Below are 24607 nucleotides of genomic sequence, written 5' to 3' on the forward strand. Positions count from 1 at the left end.
TTGCTGTTGCGGCATCTTTCTCCTCTTTTTTTCTTTTTTCAGTCTGCAGGTGGTTGCCCAGCTCAGCTTGGTTCACCTGGTGCCTTCCTCAGCCCTGAGCTCCCTCCCGTTCCTTCCCCCTCAACCTCCCCCAACAATTTTGGTCCTGATCGCAAGCAGAAGCCCCTGCTTCCCTACACACTCCCCAACAAATGGCTTAGCCTTGACCACTATGGATCTTATTGTCCTGCCCCCCTGTCCAGAGCCCCTTTGCTGGGCCAACAGCCAGTATGTCCACCACTGTCAGCCCCTTGCTCCAAGTTCCACTACCCATCTGCCCCTCTCTTTTCTTGTCCTAATTCCCCATCCCTCTCCACAGTGTGTTTTTCCCCAAATATACCAAGTTACAATATAGACTTGCCATCTGGATACCATTCTCCCTTCAGTGCGTCACATCTGCTCCCTAGTTTGCCAAGCAGCCCTATTTCTGGCATGGCCAGAGGACAGCCTCCATCTGGAAGTGATAGGCCCAAGGCCAAGGGAGCAACCATCAAGAACAAGAGGTCCCCAAGACTTCCTGTCCCACCACTTGCTGCAACGATATCTGACCAGTGTCTGACAGAGCTGCTGACCATAGGTAGGAGTACGAGGCAAAATATTTCCTGAGGGGGTTTGCCGGACTGGAAATGCATTGGGATTAAGACTGCAAGGTCTAATTAAAGAATAGCTTGCATTCTGATTTTTCAAAAAGATCTTATTCTCAGTTTAGTTATTTAACAGCTTGTTCAGACTAGTTGAAAGCACTGGGTGAAATCCAGACTTAGACATGTTTAAAAGAGATGTGACATGAATCATGCAAAGTCCAGTGACTTACTAGTTTTAAAATAAAATATAACATTTAATATCAAGTAGGTATCACTGAATCTATTCCACTATTGTTATTAATATGTATAACATCGCAGAGGGTAAACACCTTTGGAGATAAGATGTTGCATTAATTGTGCTGGAGAAGAAAGGGCAGATATTCCTCTTCTAACATCTATACTGCATGTGTTTTGCTTGGTTTTTTAAATACTTGCCATGCAAACTGATTAGTGATCAAAAATGACATTTCTCACATATCAATCCATGCACTGTTTCATTAGCTGGCCACAGTCCTGTTCCCTTTGTACCGTATGTTTAGGAGGTTGCCAATACATGTTTGATTCACTTAGTTCTACAGATAAGTCAGCAATTCAAACAGAAACCTTCTGTGTTTTGGACTACTAATTGCCAGAGTAGCCAAAGTCCTATTGGGAATTTGGGGGACCGTGGAAGCAATTGCATTTGGAAGATATTGTGTATGCTTTAAAAATGATTTGGAAATACTGTTTTGTACTGTTTTGTGTGAGCAAAGCATCTTTTTTACTGAATAATAAAAAGATGTTGGGCTTATATGAAAGCATCCAAAGCATTTCTTCCAAATCATTGTCAAAGCATGTATACACCTAAACTGCTTATTTTTTTCAAAGACTAAATCCTATTGAACTTTCATTTTTATTGCATATTGTCAAATCAGTACAGACTTATAGTGGTTTACAAAAGAGTTAATAAAAACAGGCAACAGTTAAAAATAAATTACGGTAAATCAATCAATAACTAATCAAAGTTTTAGCAATACATGGATAAAAGCATTATTAATAAGATGTTCTGAATATTGAACTTTCAATTTTTATTCTATTTGCATACTGTCAAATCAGTACAGACACAGTGGTTTACAAAAGAGTTAACAAAAACATATGCAACAGTTAAAACATGCAATAAACATAAAACAGTATATACAAATGAATTAAAGCAACTGATAACTAAGGAACACAGAGATAAATGTATTATTAATAAGATTAATTCTGATGGACATGTAGAAGATTGCAATCTTTTCCTCGTCCTGGAATATTTTTTACAAGTAATAGATCGATTTGACCGGTTATTTCACCCGTTACTGCTTTAGCCAATGAATTTATAGGAGAATCCATTTAAATTGTAGATGACTCTTCTGCATTTTTTGCGGACTATTTTGTCTTGGTCAAAGAAGTGCAAAAGTTCTGAAATTGACTAGCCCATCTTTGCCTGTAATTGAAAGTATTATGGAAAGCACTTGGCTCTTGAACCTCTGTAGCTTGGTGGCAGAGAATTCTGTTTCCAGTGGCAATTCATCCCGACTGTCAGCCTTGTCAGATAGTGCAGAGAAGTAGCGCGTCCAGGAGCACAAGCTCTGTCTTTACTGCAAGGTTACATTAACAGAATCTTGCAGGTGTGAAAGTACTCCTCTCCCCCCCAACTCACCTTTGCAGAAGAAACTAGGGAGGACCCTTTCTGTGACCTTTGCCATGCCCGTATTCCTTCTGCAGACTCAGCCGCCTCTTATTTCCCCATTGCCTAATCTTCTGCTCTTCCTCCTGTATCCCAAAGTCATTTCCACCTTCCATTATACCAGGGCAGTCTTGGCTCCTCCCCCTCTCGCTTCACAGAGGGTTTTGGGGGAACTTCACAGCTGTCACACTGCGCTCCATAGCCAAACACTTTTCTCAGTCTCCAGCTTTTGATGGCTGTATCTTTGACTGAACAAATTAAAGAACAAAACAAAGTAACAAAACAAAACAAAACCCTCACGCTTCCTGCCATCTAGTGCTTGAACAATTGACTAGTCCAGGGGTCGGCAACCTCGGCTCTTTTATGACGCGTGGACTTCAACTCCCAGAATTCCTGAGCCAGCTATGCTGGCTCAGGAATTCTGGGAGTTGAAGTCCACGCGTCATAAAAGAGCCGAGGTTGCCGACCCCTGGACTAGTCGAACCACAGTTAAAAAGCATTCATTTAAAAGTTCAACTCACCGTGTGACTGAAAAGAAAAAGGGAAAACATAAAACATGCGCGTGCAATAAGCAGACAGCTGTGCCTACAGTTGGAAGAGCCGCTCCATGTGATGGAGGATTAACAGATTGACAGAATGACAGAGTTCAAAGGGACCTCGGAGGTCCTCTAGTCTAACCCCCTGCTCAAACGGTTGTCCAATCTCTTCTTAAAAACCTCCAGTGATGGAACACCCACAACTTCTGCAGGCAAGTCGTTGCACTGTCAGGACTGGGATTTGAGCAGAGGGAAGCATCAAGTCACATCCCCTAGAATGGCACATGTTAAAAGTGGATGGGCAGCAGGGCAGCACACATCTGTTTTCACAGCACAGTAAAGATGCCTGTTGGGGCAGCGTGATTTCCTAATAGCTCTGGGATGAACATGGCAAAGCAGCTGTATGGATATGCCCTAGTGGGTTGGTGGAGAGACCAAAAGAAACATCTTTTAGACTTTTAGTGGAACACAAGCTTCTCTAGACTCTAGTCTAGCTAAACCATAAAAAAATGGTGTATAAATCATCATCATCTATATAATCCCATTGTCCCGTACATATGTTGGACAGTTTGGTCTAGTGCAGTGATGGCGAACCTTTTAGAGACCGAGTGCCCAAACTGCAACCCAAAACCCACTTATATATCATCAGGTGCCAGGTGGGCGTGGCCCATTGAGTGGGTGTGGCCCATTGGCTGGGCGTGGCCCATTGGCTGGGCGTGGCTGTGGTGGTAACAGCCTGTTGGGTGGTACTAACTAAAAGGTTCAATCAATCAATTCCAACTTTGGGAGATCTTTTTTTTTCCCTGCGAGAAGTTGAAATTGATTGATTGAACCTTTTTTTTTGCACATGGCAGCGGAGGCCTAAAGTGAAAAGGTTTTGTAAAACCCAGCTGAAGGCTTAGGACTGGGGCAACGGTGCGCGTGCCCACAGAGAGGGCTCTGTGTGCCACCTGTGGCACCCGTGCCATAGGTTTGCCACCACGGGTCTAGTGGTCAAAGCACCACACTGGAAAGCCGGAGACCATGAGTTCTAGTCTTCCTTTAGCTGTGAAAGCCAGATGGGTGACTTTGGGCCACTCTCCCTCAACCCAACCCACCTCACAGATCTGCTATTGTGGAAAAACTAGGAGGAGGATACAAACAAACAAACAAACAGAATATTTTTATCCTGTTTTTAAGGCAATTATTGCCTTTCAGATGGGCACATATAAATGTTAAAAATAATAGTTCCCATCATCAGATTTAATAATGAACACTCGCACAGAGCTAAAAGGAAAGAGAGGTCAGCTGTTGAAATCCAGAACAAAATGACAAACATGCACGCCAACGATCCACTTATTTTTGGATTGTTAGCTGTGTAATAGTTGGTAATCTTTGGAAATGGACCGTTGTCCATTTCAGATCTGTAGCTCTAGTGAAAGTAAAATGTCTTTTGAGTCAGGGTCCCTTCAGGTTCACTCTTTGGTCATAGGACAAAAGTAGAGGAATAATTTTCCTTGCCTTTTTCTAGGATGTTATTTCGACTTCCTTGTCTAACATATGGACCTGGTATTCCCTTGAGGTCTCCCCTCCAAGTACTAATGAGGCCTAACCCTGCTTAGCTTTCAAGTCCAGGCAAGGTCGGGCAGATATTTCTGGCTGCTGAGAAAGCTATAGCTTTGTGAGAAAGGGATAAAGGGAGCTTTGCTTCTTTCCTGTTGTACAGGTGCTCCACAACACACAGGGGGATCCATCCGGATGCCTTTTACCTGTTAACTAAGAAAACATCAGCATCTTTCTTTCAGTAACCAGAAAGACCGCCAGAGAGGAAAAAAATGGCTGGGTCCATTTCTAGCTAAGGCTCATGCACACATGATGTTCATGGGGACAAGATTCCATTTGGAAGAGAGTTTACACTGCCCTTCCTCCTTAACTGTAGCTCAACTGCGCTAGAGTTAAAGCATCCTGAGCACTGATTAAATTGAAAGCACTGTTTGGTTGGGTTCACACAACATATTAACCTAGGTTAAAATGAAATTGGGCGATTTGTGGTTCAGCATAATGTGGGAGTGCAGTTGTCAGGATATGGTGTGGATCAGACCGTTCATTCAGCATGGTTTATCTGCCGCACCATCACATCTTATAGGGACCGTATTTTGTCATCCTTGATTTTGGCTTATGCACCTTGTGTGAACCTTGCCGTGCTCTATAAATGGGTTGCCTGATCCTTCTCTTTTTACAGCAAAAGCAGAACCTAGTTTAGAGGACCTGTCTACTCCCAGCCACACTGTAGCCTCCACAGCACCTGAGATCCTGGTAGGTGTTGGTGAGAGAATGGTTTGGGGGGAGGTCCTTGGGTTTGGAACAGGGTTAAGATAAAGTGCTTCTAGAACTGGGAGGAACAGAGCTGTATCTCACCTGGACAGTTGGACAATTGGAGGGAAAGCTGCCATCACCATTAGTGAAATGAACCAATATACATCCCATATCTAGATTGCCAATACTAGCTTTTATTAGAGGAAAAATTGTAACAGAAGAATGGTAGCACTTCTCAGACCAAAAGTCCCAGGTTGTCCAGCTCCTTTTGTCTAACGGTGCCTGGGCACATCTCCCTCTGGGAAATTCATCAACAGAGCTGGAGGCAGATTGCAACTCACTGTTTGTCCAAAGAACTACTATTCCCAGGTACTGTATACTACTTCTGACCATGGAAATTCCACTCCTGGCTCTTGGAAATCAGGACTGTAACTACCAGATTTATCTTCCATAAAATCTGTCCCCCTTTCGAGAATAATTTTCAGTATCTGCTGTCAGAAGGTATCATGGACACCCCTGCCATGTGCCTGATGTTCTCTTGTGCAATGTTAACTTTTTCCCCCCTTCTTTTTTGTAGCACAACCCATTTGGTGAAGAACCCACCAGCTTCTTGCCCCGAATAACAGAGCTCAGCCCTCAGCTGTCCCCCATCTCCAGCCCCTCACAGTCCATCCCAACCACAGCATCAACAGGTTCATTGCTTGTCCCCAAGATAGAACGTCTCTCCCCCACTCCCATTTGTGGTGAGTCATTAGAACCAGCATCCACAGTCAACCAGTAGTTCTATTTATTCTGGACAGTGTCTGCATGCATATATGTTCCATAGCAAGTCAGTAACGAAACAAAGTCTGTGTATGCTCAGAAACAATTAATAATTGCAGTGATGTTTTCTTCTCTACCCCTCCCCCCTAGCAGCCAATAACCAGAGAATGACACAGGGACCCCCTGTCTGCCTTGAGGGGCTAGTTCCATCCCCTCTCTATTCAAGCCAAAGTAGGACAGAACCAAGCAAGGTAAGACCATGTTTCCTCAGATAATATTTACCCTCTCCATCCCAGAAATCAGTGAATTGTGAAGCATTAATAAACCCGTAGAGTATTTGTAGCTCAGGGTTGAAATAAGGGGTCCTTGGCACCAAGGGCCCCTCATTAATAAACCCCTCTGATTTATCACAGCTTATTTCTCATGTGCTTCATTGGTCTATGACATTTCCCTTGCTGTCCTCTATACGTTTTTAGAAATACATGGTAAGAAAATCAATCGTCTGTGATGGAACCCATAAAAACATACACGTTGTGACTGTGTTAAAAAACAGGGGCAACCTGAAAATGCACCTGCCTTCTTGCACCCTGCTCCAAATGCTTAGCTCCAAAGGCGCAGTGCATGCCCAAAAATCCCATCAATATCGGGATCGTTCTAAAGCCCTATATTTCATCAGTCCTAAAAGAAAAGAACTTAGGAGCCTTTCCGCCTTTTCCTTTGTTTTTTTCCTATGGAAACCTAGCAGGAAATGCTAATATGACAATTTGGTGCCAGATTCTGCCAAGGTAATTCAGCAGCTACATATAGGTAGTCCTCAACTTATAACCATTCACTTAGTGACTTTCAACGTTACAACAACATTGAAAAAAGCTGTTTTTAGCACCAGTCCTCACACTTATGACCATCACAGCCTCCCCATATTCATGTTATCAGAATTTGTGCACTTGGCAACTGGCATGTTCCATAGAGCCTTGGTGGAGCAGTGGGCTAATGCCTCCTTAAGTAACACCAGCTGCCTGCAATTAGTGCAGGTTCGCATCCCACCAGGCTCAAGGTTGACTCAGCCTTCCATCCTTCCGAGGTAGGTAAAATGAGGACCCAGATTGTTGGGGGCAATTAAGCTGACTTTGTAATAATGCCGCTTGGGGTGTGTGTGAAAGCCCTAATAAGCAGGCATATACATAGAATGAAGGCTACTGCTAAGCTTGTAAGCCGCCCTGAGTCTTCGGAGAAGGGCAGGATATAAATGGAATTAAAATTAAAAAAATTAAAAAATGTACCGGTATTTACAAGAGCTGGAGCAACCTGGACTCATGTGATTTAATTTAATTTAATTTAATTTAATTTATTAATATTTCTATACCGCCCTTCTCCCGAAGGACTCAGGGCGGTGTACAGGGCAAGAATAAAATACAAAATTACAAAAGTTAAAAGTAATTAAATACATGCCCGTTAAAAGAACAATTAATACATAATAAAAAACCCCAATAAAATAATAATAAAACCCCCCCAATCCCCCCTCAGGCCAGGCCGGCCATTTTGAGACCTTCCAAGCCAGCTCCTGACAAGCAAAGTCAACGGGGAGAGTTGGATTTGCTTAATGACCATGAGATTCACTTAACTGCTTTAACTTGTGGCAAGAAAAGTTGTAAAATTGGGCATGATTCACCTAACAACCGCCTTGCTTAGCAATGGAAATTCTAGTCCCAATTGTGGTAACTTGAGGACAATCTGTACACCTTTGGACTGAACAACTAAGTTTTACACTGAGAATTCCCTTCTTCCTGCCTAGACTGAGAGCCGCAGAATCATCCACATTTCTGCTGAACAGAAACGCCGTTTTAACATCAAACTGGGATTTGATACGTTACATGGCCTAGTGAGCACTCTGAGTGCCCAACCTAGCCTCAAGGTGAGTGCTGATTGGCCATTCTTGACCCTTTCCAATTTCCTCAGTAGAGGACACAAAATTACCCTTGCAGTTCTTGACACCATCTTGGAGAATTTGCTTCTCTAGTTTTGTCACCTATGCTTAATCTGAAGGATGAGTTCTGCAAGCTTTGTAACCCACAACTGGCAGGCAAAGCAGATGTTATAAGCAGCTGTGGAGGCTGCCAGGCCAGGGAAGCCGTCTAAATACATTTCTCCTTCCTTCCTTCCTTCCTTCCTTCCTTCCTTCCTTCCTTCCTTCCTTCCTTCCTTCCTTCCTTCCTTCCTTCCTCCCTCCCTCCCTCCCTCCCACAATGCAGATCAGCAAAGCCACAACCCTGCAAAAAACAGCAGAATATATTTGCAAGCTGCAGCAGGAAAGGGCTACCTTGCAAGAAGAAGCCCAGCGCCTGCGGGATCAAATTGAGGAGCTGAATGTTTCCATCAAGTAGGCCTGGCTGGGTCACCTACTGGTTTTCTTTGACAAAGAAAGGGATTTGGGTGTCTTGATTGCTGAAATGGAGCTCTGGCATGGCAGGGGCATACAGTGAAGGGGGGAGGAACAGGCCACAGGCTCTGGAGAGGGCGGCACCTGGCTTTTGTACCAAATCCAGGTTTCTCCCTAACTCGTCATTCCTTTTTTATAGCCTCTGCCAGCAGCAGCTGCCTGACACAGGGGTGCCCATCACCCGCCAGCGCTTTGACCAGATGCGGCATATGTTTGATGAGTATGTCCGTTTGTGCACCTTACAGAATTGGAAGTTCTGGGTTGTATCCTTTGGGGAGAAGGCTGCTTGCACTCCTGAAAGGGAACCTGCAAAGCTTTGACCAGTATAACAATTCCCTGAAATTGCTAATGGTTCAATTATTTCTTGCAATGATTCAAATGTTTCTTGTACAAGTTGCAAGTGACAGGGTATCTAATTTGCCACCTAGCAAAGGAAGCAAAGAGAAAAAAAACCAAAGCTGGCTCCTTAACTGCTCCCTCTCCATCAGTTCAGCATCATCATGCGGCCTCTCTTTGAATCCTTCAATGGGATGGTATCCACCACCAGCCTAGAAAGCCTCAGTCAGACATCTTTGGCCTGGCTGGATCAATACTGTTCACTTCCGGCACTACGACCCAGTGAGTCACTGACTTCCTTTTTGTTTTCAGTTAGAATGGTTCTGGGTGCAAAGGGCAGGGATTAGGGACTGAATAAAATCAGGAAATAATTTTTAAACCTTGATTTAGCATGGAGCTATTCAAATGCTGAACCAGGACATCGGGTTTAATCTTGGATTCTAAAGCAATTTTAAAAAAGGACATCCAGATTCAATTTCTTCCTTACCTATGGAGCTTATAAGGGATAGTCTCATTTATTAAACGCCTCAGTTAGTGACTGTTCAAAGTTATGACAGCACTGAAAAAGAAGACAACTGATCCTCAAAGTTGCAATCATTCCACCAGTCCTTGCCGACTATAGGGGGTGGTGCTTATCTTCATTTCAAGGCCATTGAACCAGCACTGTCCAAAGACATTTCTGCAATCACGTGGCCAGCATGACATTAAGGAATGCTAGCGCTATTACATTCCCATGAGAGTGGTGCTTATTTATCTACTCACATTTGCATGCTTTCAAACTGCTAGTTGGGAGGAGCTGGGAGAAGGACGGGGGCTCACCCCGTTGTGTGGCACTAGGGTCTGGAATCTGGGCTCCCAGATTTCCAGCCAACAAGCCCAGCGTCATAGCTGCTGGGCCTTCATGCCACATCTATGTATGTATGTATATCTCACATCATTGAAATCACAAAGGAAAGTGGGATAAAAATACAAATTCTAAACAGTGTGGATGCTGACTATTCGTGAACCTAATTTCTGAATTGTAAATGTCGCTACTTTTATTGGAATACAATGACACCCAGAAAAATACAACCCAGCTCTGGATCTGCAATCATCCAGGGAATAACATATTTTCAAAAGCCTGCTCAGTTTCTGTATTCCAACTTAGTGTCATATTGGCCAGAGGATAAAGGAATGTTGCATGTGCTACATTAAGAAAGGCATTTGGCTTCAGGTACTTAGAAAGTCTTGGAGAGACATAGACGCAAAAAAGTTCAAGCAGTATGACTGCCGACATCTCACTGTACAGGAAACTCAGAGAAGTGGCCATATGGAAAAAATATTTCTCAAGATTATGATGGGGCATGTATTTTAAAAATCCTAAAATCTGCAAGACCTTCATTGAAAACATGGGAATTGCTAAAATAGCAGTATTTTTCAATTATTTAAAGGTTATAATTCAGTCCTTTGTCCCTCATTATGTTTACCAAAACCATGGTTAATAATATTGTATAATATTGTATAGTATTATATCATTTTTTGATCTCTGGTTTATATCTAAAGAACGTTACAGGGACTAAACATTATACATAGTGGAGTGATACAAGTTTTTCAATTCATGCATGCCAGAAAATTCATTTTCCTCACTAGGAACTTTATACCATTGTAGAAAGGCAATCCAAGAAAATATTTGTACCTGGATATATTGCAGCAGTCTTAAATATTCTTGCTTGTGCATTTCATTAGATTCAATGCCTGCATTTACTGGTTGTTCTGACCCAGAATTCTGGTTTACTATGAACATGCAACATGTTAACAAATGTGGTCTGACTACATATGATTTCTTAACATGACATAAAAAGTTGTTCTTCTTAACTACTATCTCTGGCTTGTTAAGAAAAAGAACAAGAGTTTCTGATTCACAAATCATATTAACATTTACTAAGGAAATAAATTGTGATTTTGTAGCAGCATATTCTATGAATGCCTGGGATGAAAAGTTCGAGGTTTTGGATCTCCTTCCTAGAAGCCCTCTAGGTCAGGGGTAGGCAACCCTGGCTCTTTTATGACTCGTGGACTTTAACTCCCAGAATTCCTGAGGAATTCTGGGAATTGAAGTCCACAAGTTATAAAAGAGCCAAGGTTGCCTACCCCTGCTCTAGGTCCATATATCAAACTCTGCCTCCCATCTTGGTACAGTGGCTGGGTAACTACTGCTATAACAACCATCTTCTAGGATCATGTTTCCCAAACTTGAATAAATTACCCACACCAGAGTAAGTATTTTTCTTTTGATAATGCCGCTTGGGGGGGGGGCGAAAGCCCTAATAAGCAGGCATATACATAGAATGAAGGCTACTGCTAAGCTTGTAAGCCGCCCTGAGTCTTCGGAGAAAATGGAATTAAAATAAATAAATAAAATAAATAATGACACACAAACTCATTATCCAATCACAACAGGGACATTTAAATAAGAAGTTTCTGATAAACAGGTTTGGGTGTTTAATAAAGGAAAAAGGTTGGGATGCATTATTTGAGGGGATTAAGACCAATGGGACTTTTCTAAATGTTTAAGATTGTACTATATTACACAAAATGAAGCTCTTCTGGATTAGTACAGCTTTTAAAGAGTCTTAAAATATGCTGGAAGCCAGAACACAATGTGAATGCTAAACCTAACCCTAATGCCAACAGAAATATCATAACCTTTTCTGGGATAATCTCAGCTTGTCCAACACAGTGCTTTCACCTTTTACAGTAAAAAACAAATCATGTTATTTGTGATAGTTTTAATGACAGGATTTCACCTTTTCTTTGATTTTGTAGCTTTCCTTTTTGTTTTCTATATCAATTCTTCTTTCAAAGAAAAAACATTGTTTATTAACATCTTGCTGATTGAGGAATTCTGGGAGTTAAAAGTTCACGCATCTTAAAGGTGCCAAGGTTGAGAAACACCATTATAAAGCATAGGAGGATTCAGAAGGAACGTAACAGGATATAGAAAATCCAAGGATAAAGACAGTATAGACTGTTTGTGATTACGATTACAAGTATACATTTCATATCACTTGTGCCTTCTGCAGTGCTATTTCTTTGGGGAGATGTCTTGCTGAACTTTGCATTGGCAAGATTCAATATCTCTGTCCTTAGCCTATCAGAGCAAAGGAGCTGAAACAATTTTAGGGGTGTCTCTTGATTTTACACTCTCTACACATTTTTCCCCTTAGCTGTACTGAGCTCCCTTCGTCAACTGAGTGTTTCTACTTCAATCCTGACCAACCCATCTGGCATCCCAGAACAGGCTACCCAAGCAGTGACAGGAACAAGTACCATTGATGGCTCTTCCTAGCCCAAAAACGGGATGCTAACCAAAGAATGACAGCTGCCAGAGGACTCCTTCATCCCTTCAGAAGAGCTACGTTTATGACACAACTGATTGATTGGTTCTCTCCAAGAAGCTTATAGAAGAACCATCTTCTGTGCTGACTTTTCTCCAAAGTTTCTCTAACTCAAAGCCATCTGGCCCAGCCTTCTCTCCCAATCTGACCAATGAAATAGAAGTGATTAAACTATAAGATCTGTGTGATCTGTTTGTTTTCTCTTGGTGGGCTTACTTACTCCTTGCTCGATGCTAAACCATACATTACACGTTCAGTTTCTTTACTTTCATCACATATTATTACTCTTACTTCATTCAGCAATCAAATTTCAAAATGTTTGGTAATTCAAGGCCTCTCAGTTTGAGCACTCTAAATCAACAAATGTAAAATAAACCACATAATTGCACAATTTTGAAAGTATAATGTATATGTCATTTTGACACCACTGTGGCTTGTTACAGGTGTCTATATTAATCTCGTTAGTTTATATCCAACCAGAGATGGACAAATGACCCTGCAAGTAGAAATTGCTCTTTTTTCTTCAATCCTTTCCCCCACAATTTTGGGGTAAAGGTCAAGTGTTTGTAAGCGAAGAGAAATCTAGTCTTATCATTTAACATGACTGAAAAGAACCAAAACTCCTTTACTTAGTTTTCAATGTTTTTGTATTTATACACTTAGACTCGGGATTTGTTCCCTGAAGCACATGTGAAGTCTTTAAGTAACTGATAATGCAAATATAATGTAATTACTACTGCTATAATTCAGGGTTTAAGCTTCTATATTATAAAATGACAGCGATTGTGTTCACACCTCATGACATACTTTAATTGTGCTTGTTTCATTCTGATTTAGATAATGCATGAATGCAGCAACTGTAATGTGCAATCCACAGCATATAGCGTAGCATTTAAAATCAGTCCAATCATCTATGGTTTTTCAGCACACTATAGTTAAAGCACAGGCTATCACCACATGGGAATCCAATGTCCACATGCAAAATAATTAGGTTGGATACTGAATTAATCCATTTTGCGTAATACACTAAATAATAGGTTAACCAAGAGGGCTGAGTTCTCATGACATAAGCCAAAAAAGTTAAAACGAATTGCGCTTTAATACCGATGCAATAGCATATTGTCCAAATGTTGCTGTTAGGGTAAACTACCCTGGTTAATACGGCCACAGAAAACTTTACAACAGGGGTGTCAAACTCAATTTCATTGAGGGCCGCATCAGCATTGCAGTTGCCCTCAGGGGACCGGGTGGGTATGGTCTGGGTGGGCGTGGCCTACTGGGTGGGCGTGGCTAGAGTGCGTATGGCCTACTGGGTGGGCGTGGTCAGCTCTCCATCGTTCGCATCAAGGGTGCCTATGGGGGCCTGGGCAGGAGTGGGACAGATCTGAGGGTCTCTGGCAGAAGGAGGGTCTCTGGGCCAGGGCAGTGGCTTCGCGGGCCGCATGAAACCACTTCGCGGGCCGGATCTGGTCCCCGGGCCTTGCGTTTGACATGTCTGCCTTACAAGGACGCTACAAAACAACCTTTATTAACAATCTTAATGACGGGACGGAGCTAGGCGGCAACATCCTATTACTAACTCCTCTCAGGGTCTCACTGAGCAGCTGCCATCAAAATTACGCAGCTTCTTCCACCATTCGATTCAGAGGCTTTGGATTCCCAGCCCACCCTATAAAGCCCTCCCATCGGTGGGCAGATGGGTGACATAGAAACAATTCATAAACGCTACGTATGACGTATTTTTCCCCCGGTATTGACCTTTGTCCCACCAGCTCTTGAATTGGCCAAGCTTCCCGTCTGTCTACAGACGCCTACCCCCCCACTTCCCGCTCTTACCGGAAACGACACCATTGGCCGCTTCACTCATGCGCCGACGTTCCACGTGTTGGGACGCACCGTCTCTCTTTAGCGCTGCCTTTCCCCGGCTTTCGCCTTGTTAGTGGCTGCGTGCGACTTCCATCAAGAGCTAACCAATAGCTGACTACGTCCCGCCTTTTGGCCGGCCAGGAAGAATTTTCCAATGGGCTTCCTTTCTGGGGTTGGGCTACCGGTTGATTTTGCTTATCGCTCGGGTAACTCAAGATGGCGGAGGTCGCGCGCGAGCGAGTCGCCGCCGGCTTTTAAAGACGCTGCCAATGGCCTTGGCGAGATGGCAGCGCCAGTCAAGGGCCTCCTCTGTCCTCGCCTCAGATCTCCTCCGGTCGCCCTATGGAGCCGGGCTTAGGCCCAAAAAAGCAGCGCTGCCTACCCTTGTCTTTCCCGTCGTCTTTCGTGAGCGATCAGGTCCTGGCCAGGAAAGGGGAAACGTTTGGCGCCGTGCTCGACCGAAGGACCTGTACGAATTGCTGGGAGTGCAAAGCAACGCTACTCAGGCCCAAATTAAGACTGCTTACTATAAACAGTCCTTTCTCTATCACCCAGATCGGAATGCGGGCAGCGTGGAGGCGGCTGAGCGCTTCATCCACATCACTCAGGCCTATCAGGTGTTGGGCAGCCTCAGCCTGCGCAAGAAGTACGACCGTGGCCTCCTCACCCAGAAGGACCTGTCCAATGTTAAGAAGCCGTCCGGCAAAAGTAAAGCAGCAACTCAGATGGTGTCCAAGAAGAGGCAGTCTTACGCATCTGGTCGCCCTTCAGGCAAGCCCATCTTCAACTTTGATGAATTTTACCGAGCCCATTATGGTGAGCAATTGGAACGGGAGCGCCTGATACGACTGAAGCAGAAAGAATTGGAGAAGCGCAAAGAGACCATGAAGGAGGAGAAGTACAAACTCTTTGAAACTTTCGTCCTCATGCTGTTTTTATCAGGCGTCATGGTCCTACTCAGATTCCAGTGAAAAGAAGAAAGTTGTGCTAACCTCATATGCTGATCTTTTGGAGAAGCTTGGGAAGCAGGTGAAACAGAACAGTGCCTAGAGATTTGTGAATTTCTCCTGCAAGGCCATTCAGCAGCTTTTGGGTTATATGAGCAATCTCTTGGGGAACTTTCAACTAGTGCCCAGAGGACTTTACACTTTTAGAGGAATTTGAAGCAGTCATAGTTTTATGTGATTGTCCATGCTTAACAGTCTTTGGAGAAGAAATATAGGTGCTTGCCAACGCAAAATCATCATCTTTTAAGTGGAAGGAATGGAAGGATTTGAGGTTGTTTTTCCTTTCTTTTCACAGGAGTTGAAATGTTGCCTGTTTTTGTATAGGCATATTTATATTATTGTTGATGATGATAACTTTATTGTCACTTTGAATGTACACCAATCGGCATACATCAAAATGAAATTTCGTTGCATACAGCTCTCAAAGGGTCACCACCTCCGATATATACTCCTTGTTCGGGGTCCGCTCAAATTTCACATTGTCCATTTTAGTCTCTAGGGAGTGAACGATGGCAAACAGTTGAGACTTGTTCTAGATTTGGGCCCAAAGCTGCTGCATAATGTAAAAATGCAGAAAGAAATTTGAATGTTATGAACAAATATTTCATTTTTGTTAAGCATTCAAATAGATGGACAGCTTCTGGACAGTTTGACTTCTGGTACTGAAAACCAATCACGTCTTTATCCTAAATGTAATTTAATTGGATAAACTATTTGACCACTGTGGTTTTTTGCAGATTGTATTGTATAGCTGTACTGTGATTTTCTTATGTCTACAAGACATTCAAGCCACACACAAACATACATTTACACACACACAGCTTTAAAACTTCAAAAGCACAAAGACTGATGATACATATGCTATTGAGCTATCTTTAACTATGACATCTTTTATATTAACATTTGGAATGACTTAGAATAGTGGCAAAATGTGCTTATTAATTGAAGATTGTGTTCTCTGCAGTAATCTTTCCAAGGCTTTTCTTTTGCCCTCTAAAACTGCATTTACACAGTATTGTTTAAATTATTTAATTTATCTATGGAGATTCTCAGTCATCTAGGTCATGGTTGTCCCCAAGGTGCTTTTTTAAGAGGCAACTGGACTGCTTGTTTTTCTTTGAAGATACTTTGCTTCTCATCCAAGAAGTTTCATCAGCTCTGAAAGAGCTTCTTGGATGAGAAGCGAAACATCTTGAAAGAAAAACAAGTCAGTTCAGTTGCCTCTTGAAAAAGCACCATTAGGACATATGTTTCTTAATTCGAAAAACTGTGCAATTGAATTATCCCATTTTCACACTGTGTTAAATCATTAACAAATCAAACAATGGGATTGCATAATAGAATCCCAGAACATAAACACAAATTTAGTATATTGTACAAATACATCTAGTTTTTTGTAAACACGTCTTCTCTTACACCCTTAGTCCTTCATGGGCGTAAACCCCATTTTTCTTTTTCCCTTCCTGTATGAAGTCTCCTAAGCTGTCTGCTGTCTGCTTCCTAATCTGGATGGCAGTGAAAAAGCACCTGCCCTTTTTTTCAGTTTTTAGCCAACAACCCCTCCCCTATAGCAATTCTCCTTTGTTTTCAAAAACTGGAATGTTGTTCCTAAACAGTACTATAGAGGGAGTCCTAGTACTGTACTGATCTATAACTGCTAGTGAAATCATTTAGATTCATAAGCTAGAGTGCTTTGTTCTTGATCGAGCTGGATTTAAGAAGAATGCCCATATATAGGTAATGAGAGGAAATGAGTTTCTTGTGATTGATGACTGTCATAAAAGCAGCCATCAATCTCAAACTAGAAAAGTCCTCTTCTGTTGGATATAAAGAACCACCAGACCAGGAGTGAGATTTTTCTTCTTCTTTGTACTAGCTTTATTTATTTGAACTGCCTTTAGATTGTTGCTCTGCAGGTAGATTTCCATTAGATGCCAGTTTGGGACACATTTCAGATAGTTGTTCCTGTTCATCCCTAGGATGCTTTAAGGATAAAGTTCCAAGGATAAAGTTCCTTGGAAGATACAGAAGCCAGTTTAGATGTTGTAATAACTGGTGTAATAGATCATAAATAAGCGAATAGGTATTTTGACTTGGCATATAATCAGCCTTCCACATTTAGGGGCACTTCTCCAAAAGTACACACTCCATAGCTGAGTACCAAGCCCTGTGTTAAATTAGGCATGGTAATACAGAGAATATAAGACATCCATGTAAAAACGTCCTGGTTTTTTTTAGTGTTCCCTCCCCCCTCCACACACACACACACACACACACACACACACACACACACACGGCAATAATACTATTTCATCTGAGACCTTCAGTAAGATTTCTTGCAGTATGACAGCATACTGAAATATACCTGCTAGGATGTAGGCATTCTATGCAACATTTCAAGGAATTCTACCCCCCTCCCTACCAGTCTTGCATTGTGTGGCTTAGGTTCAGGTGGAACTGCATGGTGGTCGCTAGGGCTTTCTGGAGAAGCTTGCAGAATCTCTGTTGCCTTGCCTTCACAAGCGTATCTGGATGCTGCTGTTGCCAAGGCAACGGGTGGCCCATCAGCAAGTTGGAGAGCCTGGCTGGCCCTCTCCACCAATAGCAGAGCCTGACTGGCATCCCAGAGACAGCGGCTGCTGCCTGTAACCAAGGGCTACCCATTGGCAAATGGGAAGCAGATCTTTCTTTCTCTTGCTCAACCTAAGCAGATAGAGGGCTAAGATGACTCCCCTCCCCTTCTCTCCATCAGCAGTTTCTGAGCAGCCAGTACATGAGCAAAATAGCCTGTCCCTTGAGATTTCTGTGAGGATGGGGATCCAGCCAACTTTACCAGCTACAATTTGAGCAAGCTGTGCTTGATTTCTAATGTGGGAGAGCCCAGAAACTCAGCAAGGCTGAACTTTGGTTCTATTCTTCATTTGAATGGACTTGTGGGAAGAGCCTGAATTAAAAGGACTGAAGTTTAGATCTGGTACGCTATCAAGGCTTTCACAATAGAGATGTTGTGATCTGTGACATACCCTGGTGTCCCTTTGAACCCAGAGGTATGTGTTGGTGCAAGCCATCCTTACCATGATGTCACATGCCAAGAATGAACAATAGACCTGTCGTATAGCTGGCATTGTCCATGAACCCCCCTCAACATCTGCAGTTCCTTGAAACCTGTCCCTTATGAAATTGACTCTGAAACATGCATTCTGTGTGGTTCAAATCACACTAATCACTTGATTTAGGATGTGTGACATTTCTGCCAAATGGCCAAAAGAAGACAACTACCCCAACGCCAAATGAGTAAATTTGTTAAGACTTGGTAGAATTTGGCTTTGGAGTGTGATTAGATTGTGGGGTGGGGGGAAACGACATCTTTTACATCAACTGTCTCTAGTCCCAAGAGCTTTCAGTTGTGTTGACAGTGGCAGCCAGTTTATTTGGCATCAGTGTCATAGGTTCTTCCAACTGTGAGATATAGTTTGCTGCCACTACCCTCCAAACGATAACCTCAACTATGCTGAAGTTATGTTCTGTCATAAATTATTTTTATTGGTAGTATAGTATCTTAGACACGGGGGTGGGAGCATTAACTATTGTGTCTCATTTTCTCAGAGAACTGATTGTTTACAAACAAAATTTAATAATACTCCATGAATAATTTACTAAATTTGTTATAGCCATCCACTCCATTAAATCCTGGGTGGCTTACAATATCCAAAAAAGAATAAAAACAAGCACATAAATAGATGATCAGGACTAAAACCACCAGAAGGATAAATACAAATACTACTTTATGGCCCCACCCATACATCAATGAACCCAATCCCTTGGCCTGGGAAGAGGATCAAGTCTTAAAAGAGTTTTTTTGAATGCCAAGAAAGTGGGTGCCTTTCTTATCTCCGGGGGTGCTATTCTAGAGTGAGGGCAGCGACAGAGAAGGCACGCTTCCTTGGCCCCAGAAGTTTAGTGGTTTAATAGTATGCACCTAGACTGCACATCCTCTGAATGTACCAGGTGGTCCCTCGGATAACTAGGCCACATATTGTGAATAAATAATAAGGGTACCCAAACTATTATAATTTAAGAATGATAATTTCTGCCTAAAGTGAATTCTGGATTGATTTCCTCTGTTATCTGTGTTTTTTTTTCTTGGCTAGCTATGGTATTATCAGCAGTCTTCCCCAACACCAAAGTTTAAAACTTGAACACTCTGTTATGTTGCTTCAAAGTCCAACCTTCATATTTGTAGGAAAGGAAGGAAAGCCACTGATTAAATTACTCTGATCTTTATAGGCAGAGAGAGATCATAGCATTTGAATATTTTTGTTTCCCATTACCTACATTACTATCTTACTATCCCATTACTATCTTACCAGGTGCTAATTCTTGTCATTATTTTGATCTTTCTTATATTTAAACTTAGCCCCGTTTTTTTTTTACTGCTCCTGGACTTTCATTACTTGAGTTTGCATTTTCTGCTATCAAGAGTACTGCCATCAGCATAGCACAGATTATTGATGTTTCTTCCTACTGTTTTAAAGCCACATCTTCCAATCCAGCCTCCCTAAATATATATTCAGCACAGAGATAGAATAAATAAGGAGAGAGTATGCAGCTTTGTTTCGTTCCTTTGCTGACCTGGAGAAAGTCCATTTCATCATGTTCCATCTAGACCGGGGTGGGCAACCTCGGCTCTTTTATGACTCATGGACTTCAACTCCCAGAATTCCTGAGTCCGCTGACTCAGGAATTCTGGGAGCTGAAGTCCATGAGTCATAAAAGAGCCGAGGTTGCCTACCCCTGATCTAGACCATGGCTTCCTGTCCTTGGTACAGATTTCACATGAAGAGCCAATGAGGTGTTCTACATTCCCCCCAAACATTCCACAGCTTGACATACTTGACACAACTGAGGGCTGTTTAATAACCAATTAAACACACATTGATTTATTGTTGGTATTTTTTTAGCCTTCTCAATTATTCAGCATGCATCAGCAATAATGTTTCTTGTTAGCCTTTTCTAAAACCAGTCTGAACATGTAATATTCCCCTTTCCATATAGAGCTCTAACCTCTGTGGGATTAGTTTAGCATTATTTTGCTAGCATGTGACGTTCAGGGTGTCATATAATACTTTGCATACTCACATAATACTTTTCAGACTCCTTTCTTTGGTATTCGAATGTAAACTGACTGTTTCCAATCTGTAAGGTTCAGCATATTGAAGTGATTCCTGATCATTCCCTTGGTGAACTTCAGTATACACAGGTATACCTCAAGTTGCGACCACAACTGAGCCCAAAACTGATGTTGCTAAATGAGACATTTGTTAAAGAGAATTTTGCCCCAATTAACAACCTTGCTTGCCACCGTTGTTATGTGAATCCCTGCAGTTGTTAAGTTAGTAACATGGTTGTTAAGTGAATCTGGCTTCCCCACTGACTTTGTTTGTCAGAAGGTCACAAAAGTTGATCACACGATACCGGGCTACTGCAACCGTCATAAATATGAGTCAGTTGGCAAGCGTCTGAATTTTGATCACGTGACCATGGGGATGCTGAAACAATTGTAAGTGTGAAAAACAGTTATAAGTCACCTTTTTCAGTGCTGGTGTAACTTTGAATGGTCACGAAACAAACTGTTGTAAGTTGAGCACTACCTATACTCAAGACGGTATTGTGGAAAGTGGTTGACATTGTTCTTCCCCTTGGCTTGAAGAATGCCATTAGTAATGAAAAATAATTGGATTGGCAAAAGCTGGTAAGTTGTACTCCTGCATCCTTTTGGTTTCCTAGACCATACAGTATGCTTTCCTCTTTACTACTTCCGTCTTTGGCATACCAGACTCCTACCAGAAGCTGTATATCTTACATATTCTGTCACTTAGAAATTGAACTTGACCACACAACTCATCAACCTACTTTTTGTCTGCATCAATTGTTGGAACGCAAACCAAGATCATGGAAAACCCGTTAATATAGTGATAATCTAATTCATATTATTTGCTCACTAACTGCATTTTATCCAAGTATTGTCATTGCTGTATTTTTCCTGACTGTGAAATCAACATTGTTTCTTCCATGTTTTTTAGGTCAGTGTCCAATCCACCCTATTTTAATTGGTTGATGGCTAGCAAGTGGATGTTTACTCAATTCATTTACTCTTTTAGAGTATTGAACTTCCTTTTGTAATTCTGTCTTTGCAGGTTTGGGTTTTTCTGCAATGGCAACTCAGCAACTAAGGTGTCTGGAAGGCTTTAATCTAACTATATCATAAACACCATTAGTACTTCAAAAGACTCAATCCTTCCTCCCTCCCTCCCTCCCTCCCTCCCATTTTAAAGGCTGCCCTATTCTAAACAATTTTGGGCAGCTTACATATTAAAAGTCATGAACAACAACAAAAGAAAAAAGTGCATGTCCTGAGTAACACAGTACAACACCCCCAAAAGCAAGGGGCTCACCAATCATCTTAACCTCAGACATAAAAGCAAAGTCGGGTTTCCAGGGAAGGAATTTTTGGGAAGTTTGAAGGAATTGCGAATTAACCAGGTTGTGAATTTATTTTAAATATAATATAATAAAAAACTCCATGGTACATGAATCACTAATAGTAAAAGTGGGCAGCTCAGAGTACTTCTGGATTAGAGTGGTTTAGAAGCCCCAGTAAACGGATAAATAATAAATAATAATTAAATCCTTCACTTTCTACTAACAAAATGAAACACAGCCTGGAACATTATCTTGAATGTGGAATGGGTCTCCCTTCAAGAGACTTCAGATTCCTAAAATTATTTTGACTCTTATGAAATAATATCTATGGCTTCTGCCTTTATCTGTATTTTCTTATTACCGCAGTTGGTTTGTGGTTTTGTCCAGTGGTTGTTAATTAAATGCACATTTTATGTTTTATTAGTAGCAATATTCAAAATACTTTTCCCCAGTTTCAAAAATGTTGTGGTTTATTCAACTTGTAGCACCTTGCCAATATTTTGTCTGGTGCTTCTCCTAAACAGCATGGCTGGCCGTGCCAAGGGAACTTTCTGCCAGCTGCTCCCATTCTATGTGCCTGAGCCTTTGGCAATGCAGATTTCTGTGAGATTGAACATTCCCTGTCCATTTATCCTGGAGGGCTCCAGGCTACTGGCCCAAGTCTTTCTAACTGATCCCAGCCTGCATGGAATTAATACTGAGCTTAAAAATGCAAGCATCAGCTCCCTTGTGTGTTGGCTCCTGGCCACCAAGGAAAAACTGACGCTAATGGAAAGCCACCAGAGTGGAGTGTTGAAGGACCGGAGCTGGGCCAGTGAGACCCACTTTCAAGTCTACACACAATCTTGAGTGACTCTGGCTAGACACACACTCTGAGTCACAACCCACAGGACTGTTCTGAGGACAAAAAAATGGGGTAATCCGTTGCTTAGCTCTCTAAGGAAAGAGAAATATAAACCCCAAACTGTCTGGGAACTTACTTAGGAAATTAGTTGCTTCAAGGCAAATGTTCTCGGATTACTGCTTTGATGGACATCAATTTCTTAGCTTCTAATTATTTTTTTAAATACTGTACTATCCTTTCCTGATTCTAGAAGATCATCTTCCCCAGCCTTCCCCTTTGTTCAAATCTCGTTTACTGCTTCCTGGTTCCAGAAAATAAAAAAAATCCTTAATCAGAGTCGGTGAAGATCTAGCAGGTGCATTCTCAAGATATATAATAAGCTTAGTCCTACCCTTTCTTTTAGATTCTTACAGACTTTCATGTATGGGTAGTCCTTGAATTACAACAGTTCATTTAGTGATCAAAGTTACAACGGCACTGAAAAATATGATTTATCACAAGTTTGCACATTTATGACCATTGCATTATCCTCATGGTCACATGATCAGAATTTGAGTGCTTGGCAACCTGCATGTATTTATGATGGTTGCAAATGGCCTGGGGTCAGGTGATCACCATTTGCAGTTGCAAATTTCCAGCTGGCTTCCAACAAGCAAAGTCAATGGGGAAAGTTGGCTTTGCTTAACAACCATGTACAGTGATTTGTTTAACAACCACAGCAAAAGTCATAAAATGGGTGCAGCTCAACAACTGTCTTGTTAATGGAAATTCTGGTCTCCAGTGGGGCTGTAAGTCAAGGACTGCCAGTATACGTTTTGCTTTAATATCTTCTAGTTTTTCATATATATTTTTAGATCTGATATATCTGCTATGCTTTTTAATTGACTGTCCCATCCTCCTTATGCTGGTCTACAACTTTAATAAAGACTTGATTTGATTTACTAAGCTTAGTGACAGTAATATGAGTTAGACTGGGGTGGGTGGGGTCTAGACTGCAAATCAAATCCAGTTGGTTTGCTTATAGTTAGATATTAGGTGAGCTCAGATGGCAGCTTCACTAACCGGTTTTGTTGCCCAAATATTGGCTGAAATGTTTGTGACCATTTTAATGCCATGCCATGGTCAACATGGCAGACAGGGTGCAAAAAAACTGAGCAATACATGACAAGTTATTTTTTTATAAGCATCAAAGATATTAAATACTACTGCAACCAACCAGTATAAATGCCAGAGCAGCCCAATTTTCCAATTCTAGGCATGTCTCATTTCATAGCAACTATCAAATGGCATCAGACAGAAAATAATAAATGGATGTCCAGAGAACAGGCAAAGGGAGCTAGTGACATCATGTATGCCATTATGTCATCCAACAAATCACATCAATTCACATCAAACGCCCAATGGCATCATTACTGGATCCAGACATTGTGCTAAGTCTGTACTTCGCAATATTTGGTTTGGGTTTAATGCAGTGTTTCTCAAGCTCAGTAACTTTAAGATACTGAGAAACTCCCAGAATTCCCCATCCATACAACTTAGGGTTGAGAAACATTAATTTGGTGTATTATGTGAACCCTATTTATAAACACAGGGTCCTCTCCATGTTTAGCTCAAGCAGGATCTATTCACTCAGTCATTGAATGCTTGATTAGAAACCAAGACCCATCTACTTTCCCTGTTCACTTGTTCAGTGCACTTTTTATTCCTTTTGATAAAATCCTGTCTCCCTAGATTTTAATCTCAGGGCGTTTCTCCTCCTTTGTTTTCTCAGATCCTTAAGTATGCCTGAGAAGTTAACCATTGCAAAGATGTACCTGATACTGGATTTCTAGGAAAAGACAAGAAAATTATGTCTCGGAGCCCAAAAAAACAGCTGAGTTGAGAGGAGATTCATTAGTGTTTCTTATCCATTCCCATTGGGATCAACTCTGGCGTTCTGTACTGAAATGCTTTCCTTGATCTGTGTGATCTATGACTCAGCAACGAGGAAACTGAAGTCAGTTCTACTTTTATCTTGTCTCTCTGGCACAGAACTCAGTGATCTCAATTCTTCTGCACAACGACCCTGCAGGATACGTTAGTAGACTAAGAAAGACGTTGGCATGTTCATCCCCTGAATTCTGCTGAATGAGAATTCCAGCTGGATCTCCTGGATTAAATTCAGTTTGCAGACAGTTTCAAACAACAGAGATACCAAGGTGATGAAGGGATAAACACTACTATTCTTTCTACTGTCCTTTCTTATTAGAATTATTTATTCATTTCAGGGTTGTGGGGGAGTACGGTATTTTTTTTTAACTTTAGAAATTATTTTTTTCCTAATTGTTTTGTTCACA

At 41.7% G+C, this 24607-nt stretch overlaps 2 protein-coding genes across 3 annotated transcripts in view; both read left to right on the top strand.

Moving 5' to 3' along the window:
- Positions 1 to 12415, top strand: part of MLXIPL (MLX interacting protein like) — a gene marked incomplete at its 5' end in the record, with an annotated part of 55231 nt that extends 42816 nt beyond the window's left edge. The window contains 7 exons of the mRNA XM_083379483.1: positions 5737 to 5902; positions 6051 to 6172; positions 7714 to 7833; positions 8171 to 8298; positions 8498 to 8621; positions 8847 to 8976; positions 11901 to 12415. Of these exons, the coding sequence (XP_083235609.1) occupies positions 5737 to 5902; positions 6051 to 6172; positions 7714 to 7833; positions 8171 to 8298; positions 8498 to 8621; positions 8847 to 8976; positions 11901 to 12022 (912 nt within the window). The 3' untranslated portion in view covers positions 12023 to 12415. The remainder of the gene's footprint in view (positions 1 to 5736; positions 5903 to 6050; positions 6173 to 7713; positions 7834 to 8170; positions 8299 to 8497; positions 8622 to 8846; positions 8977 to 11900) is intronic.
- A 1638-nt stretch (positions 12416 to 14053) lies between these two features.
- On the top strand, positions 14054 to 24140 carry DNAJC30 (DnaJ heat shock protein family (Hsp40) member C30). Of its 2 annotated transcripts, XR_014491298.1 has the most exons (2): positions 14054 to 15215; positions 24043 to 24140. XR_014491298.1 is itself a non-coding variant. In XM_083353285.1 (1 exon), exon 1 carries the CDS (start codon positions 14207 to 14209, stop codon positions 14906 to 14908), a length of 702 nt encoding a protein of 233 aa, XP_083209411.1. In that variant the 5' UTR covers positions 14054 to 14206; the 3' UTR covers positions 14909 to 15670. The 2 variants fall into 2 exon arrangements, 1 of the variants encoding a protein (XP_083209411.1); XM_083353285.1 differs by lacking the exon at positions 24043 to 24140 and having other exon boundaries at positions 14054 to 15670.
- The last annotated feature ends 467 nt before the right edge of the window (positions 24141 to 24607 follow it).

Source organism: Vipera ursinii (genome assembly GCF_947247035.1).
Source record: "Vipera ursinii genome assembly, chromosome: 1".
Classification (NCBI taxonomy): domain Eukaryota; kingdom Metazoa; phylum Chordata; class Lepidosauria; order Squamata; family Viperidae; genus Vipera; species Vipera ursinii.

What these genes read in the sequence shown, in the direction of transcription:
- DNAJC30 (XM_083353285.1), top strand. Translation starts at nt 14,207, where the DNA reads ATGGCCTTGGCGAGATGGCAGCGCCAGTCAAGGGCCTCCTCTGTCCTC.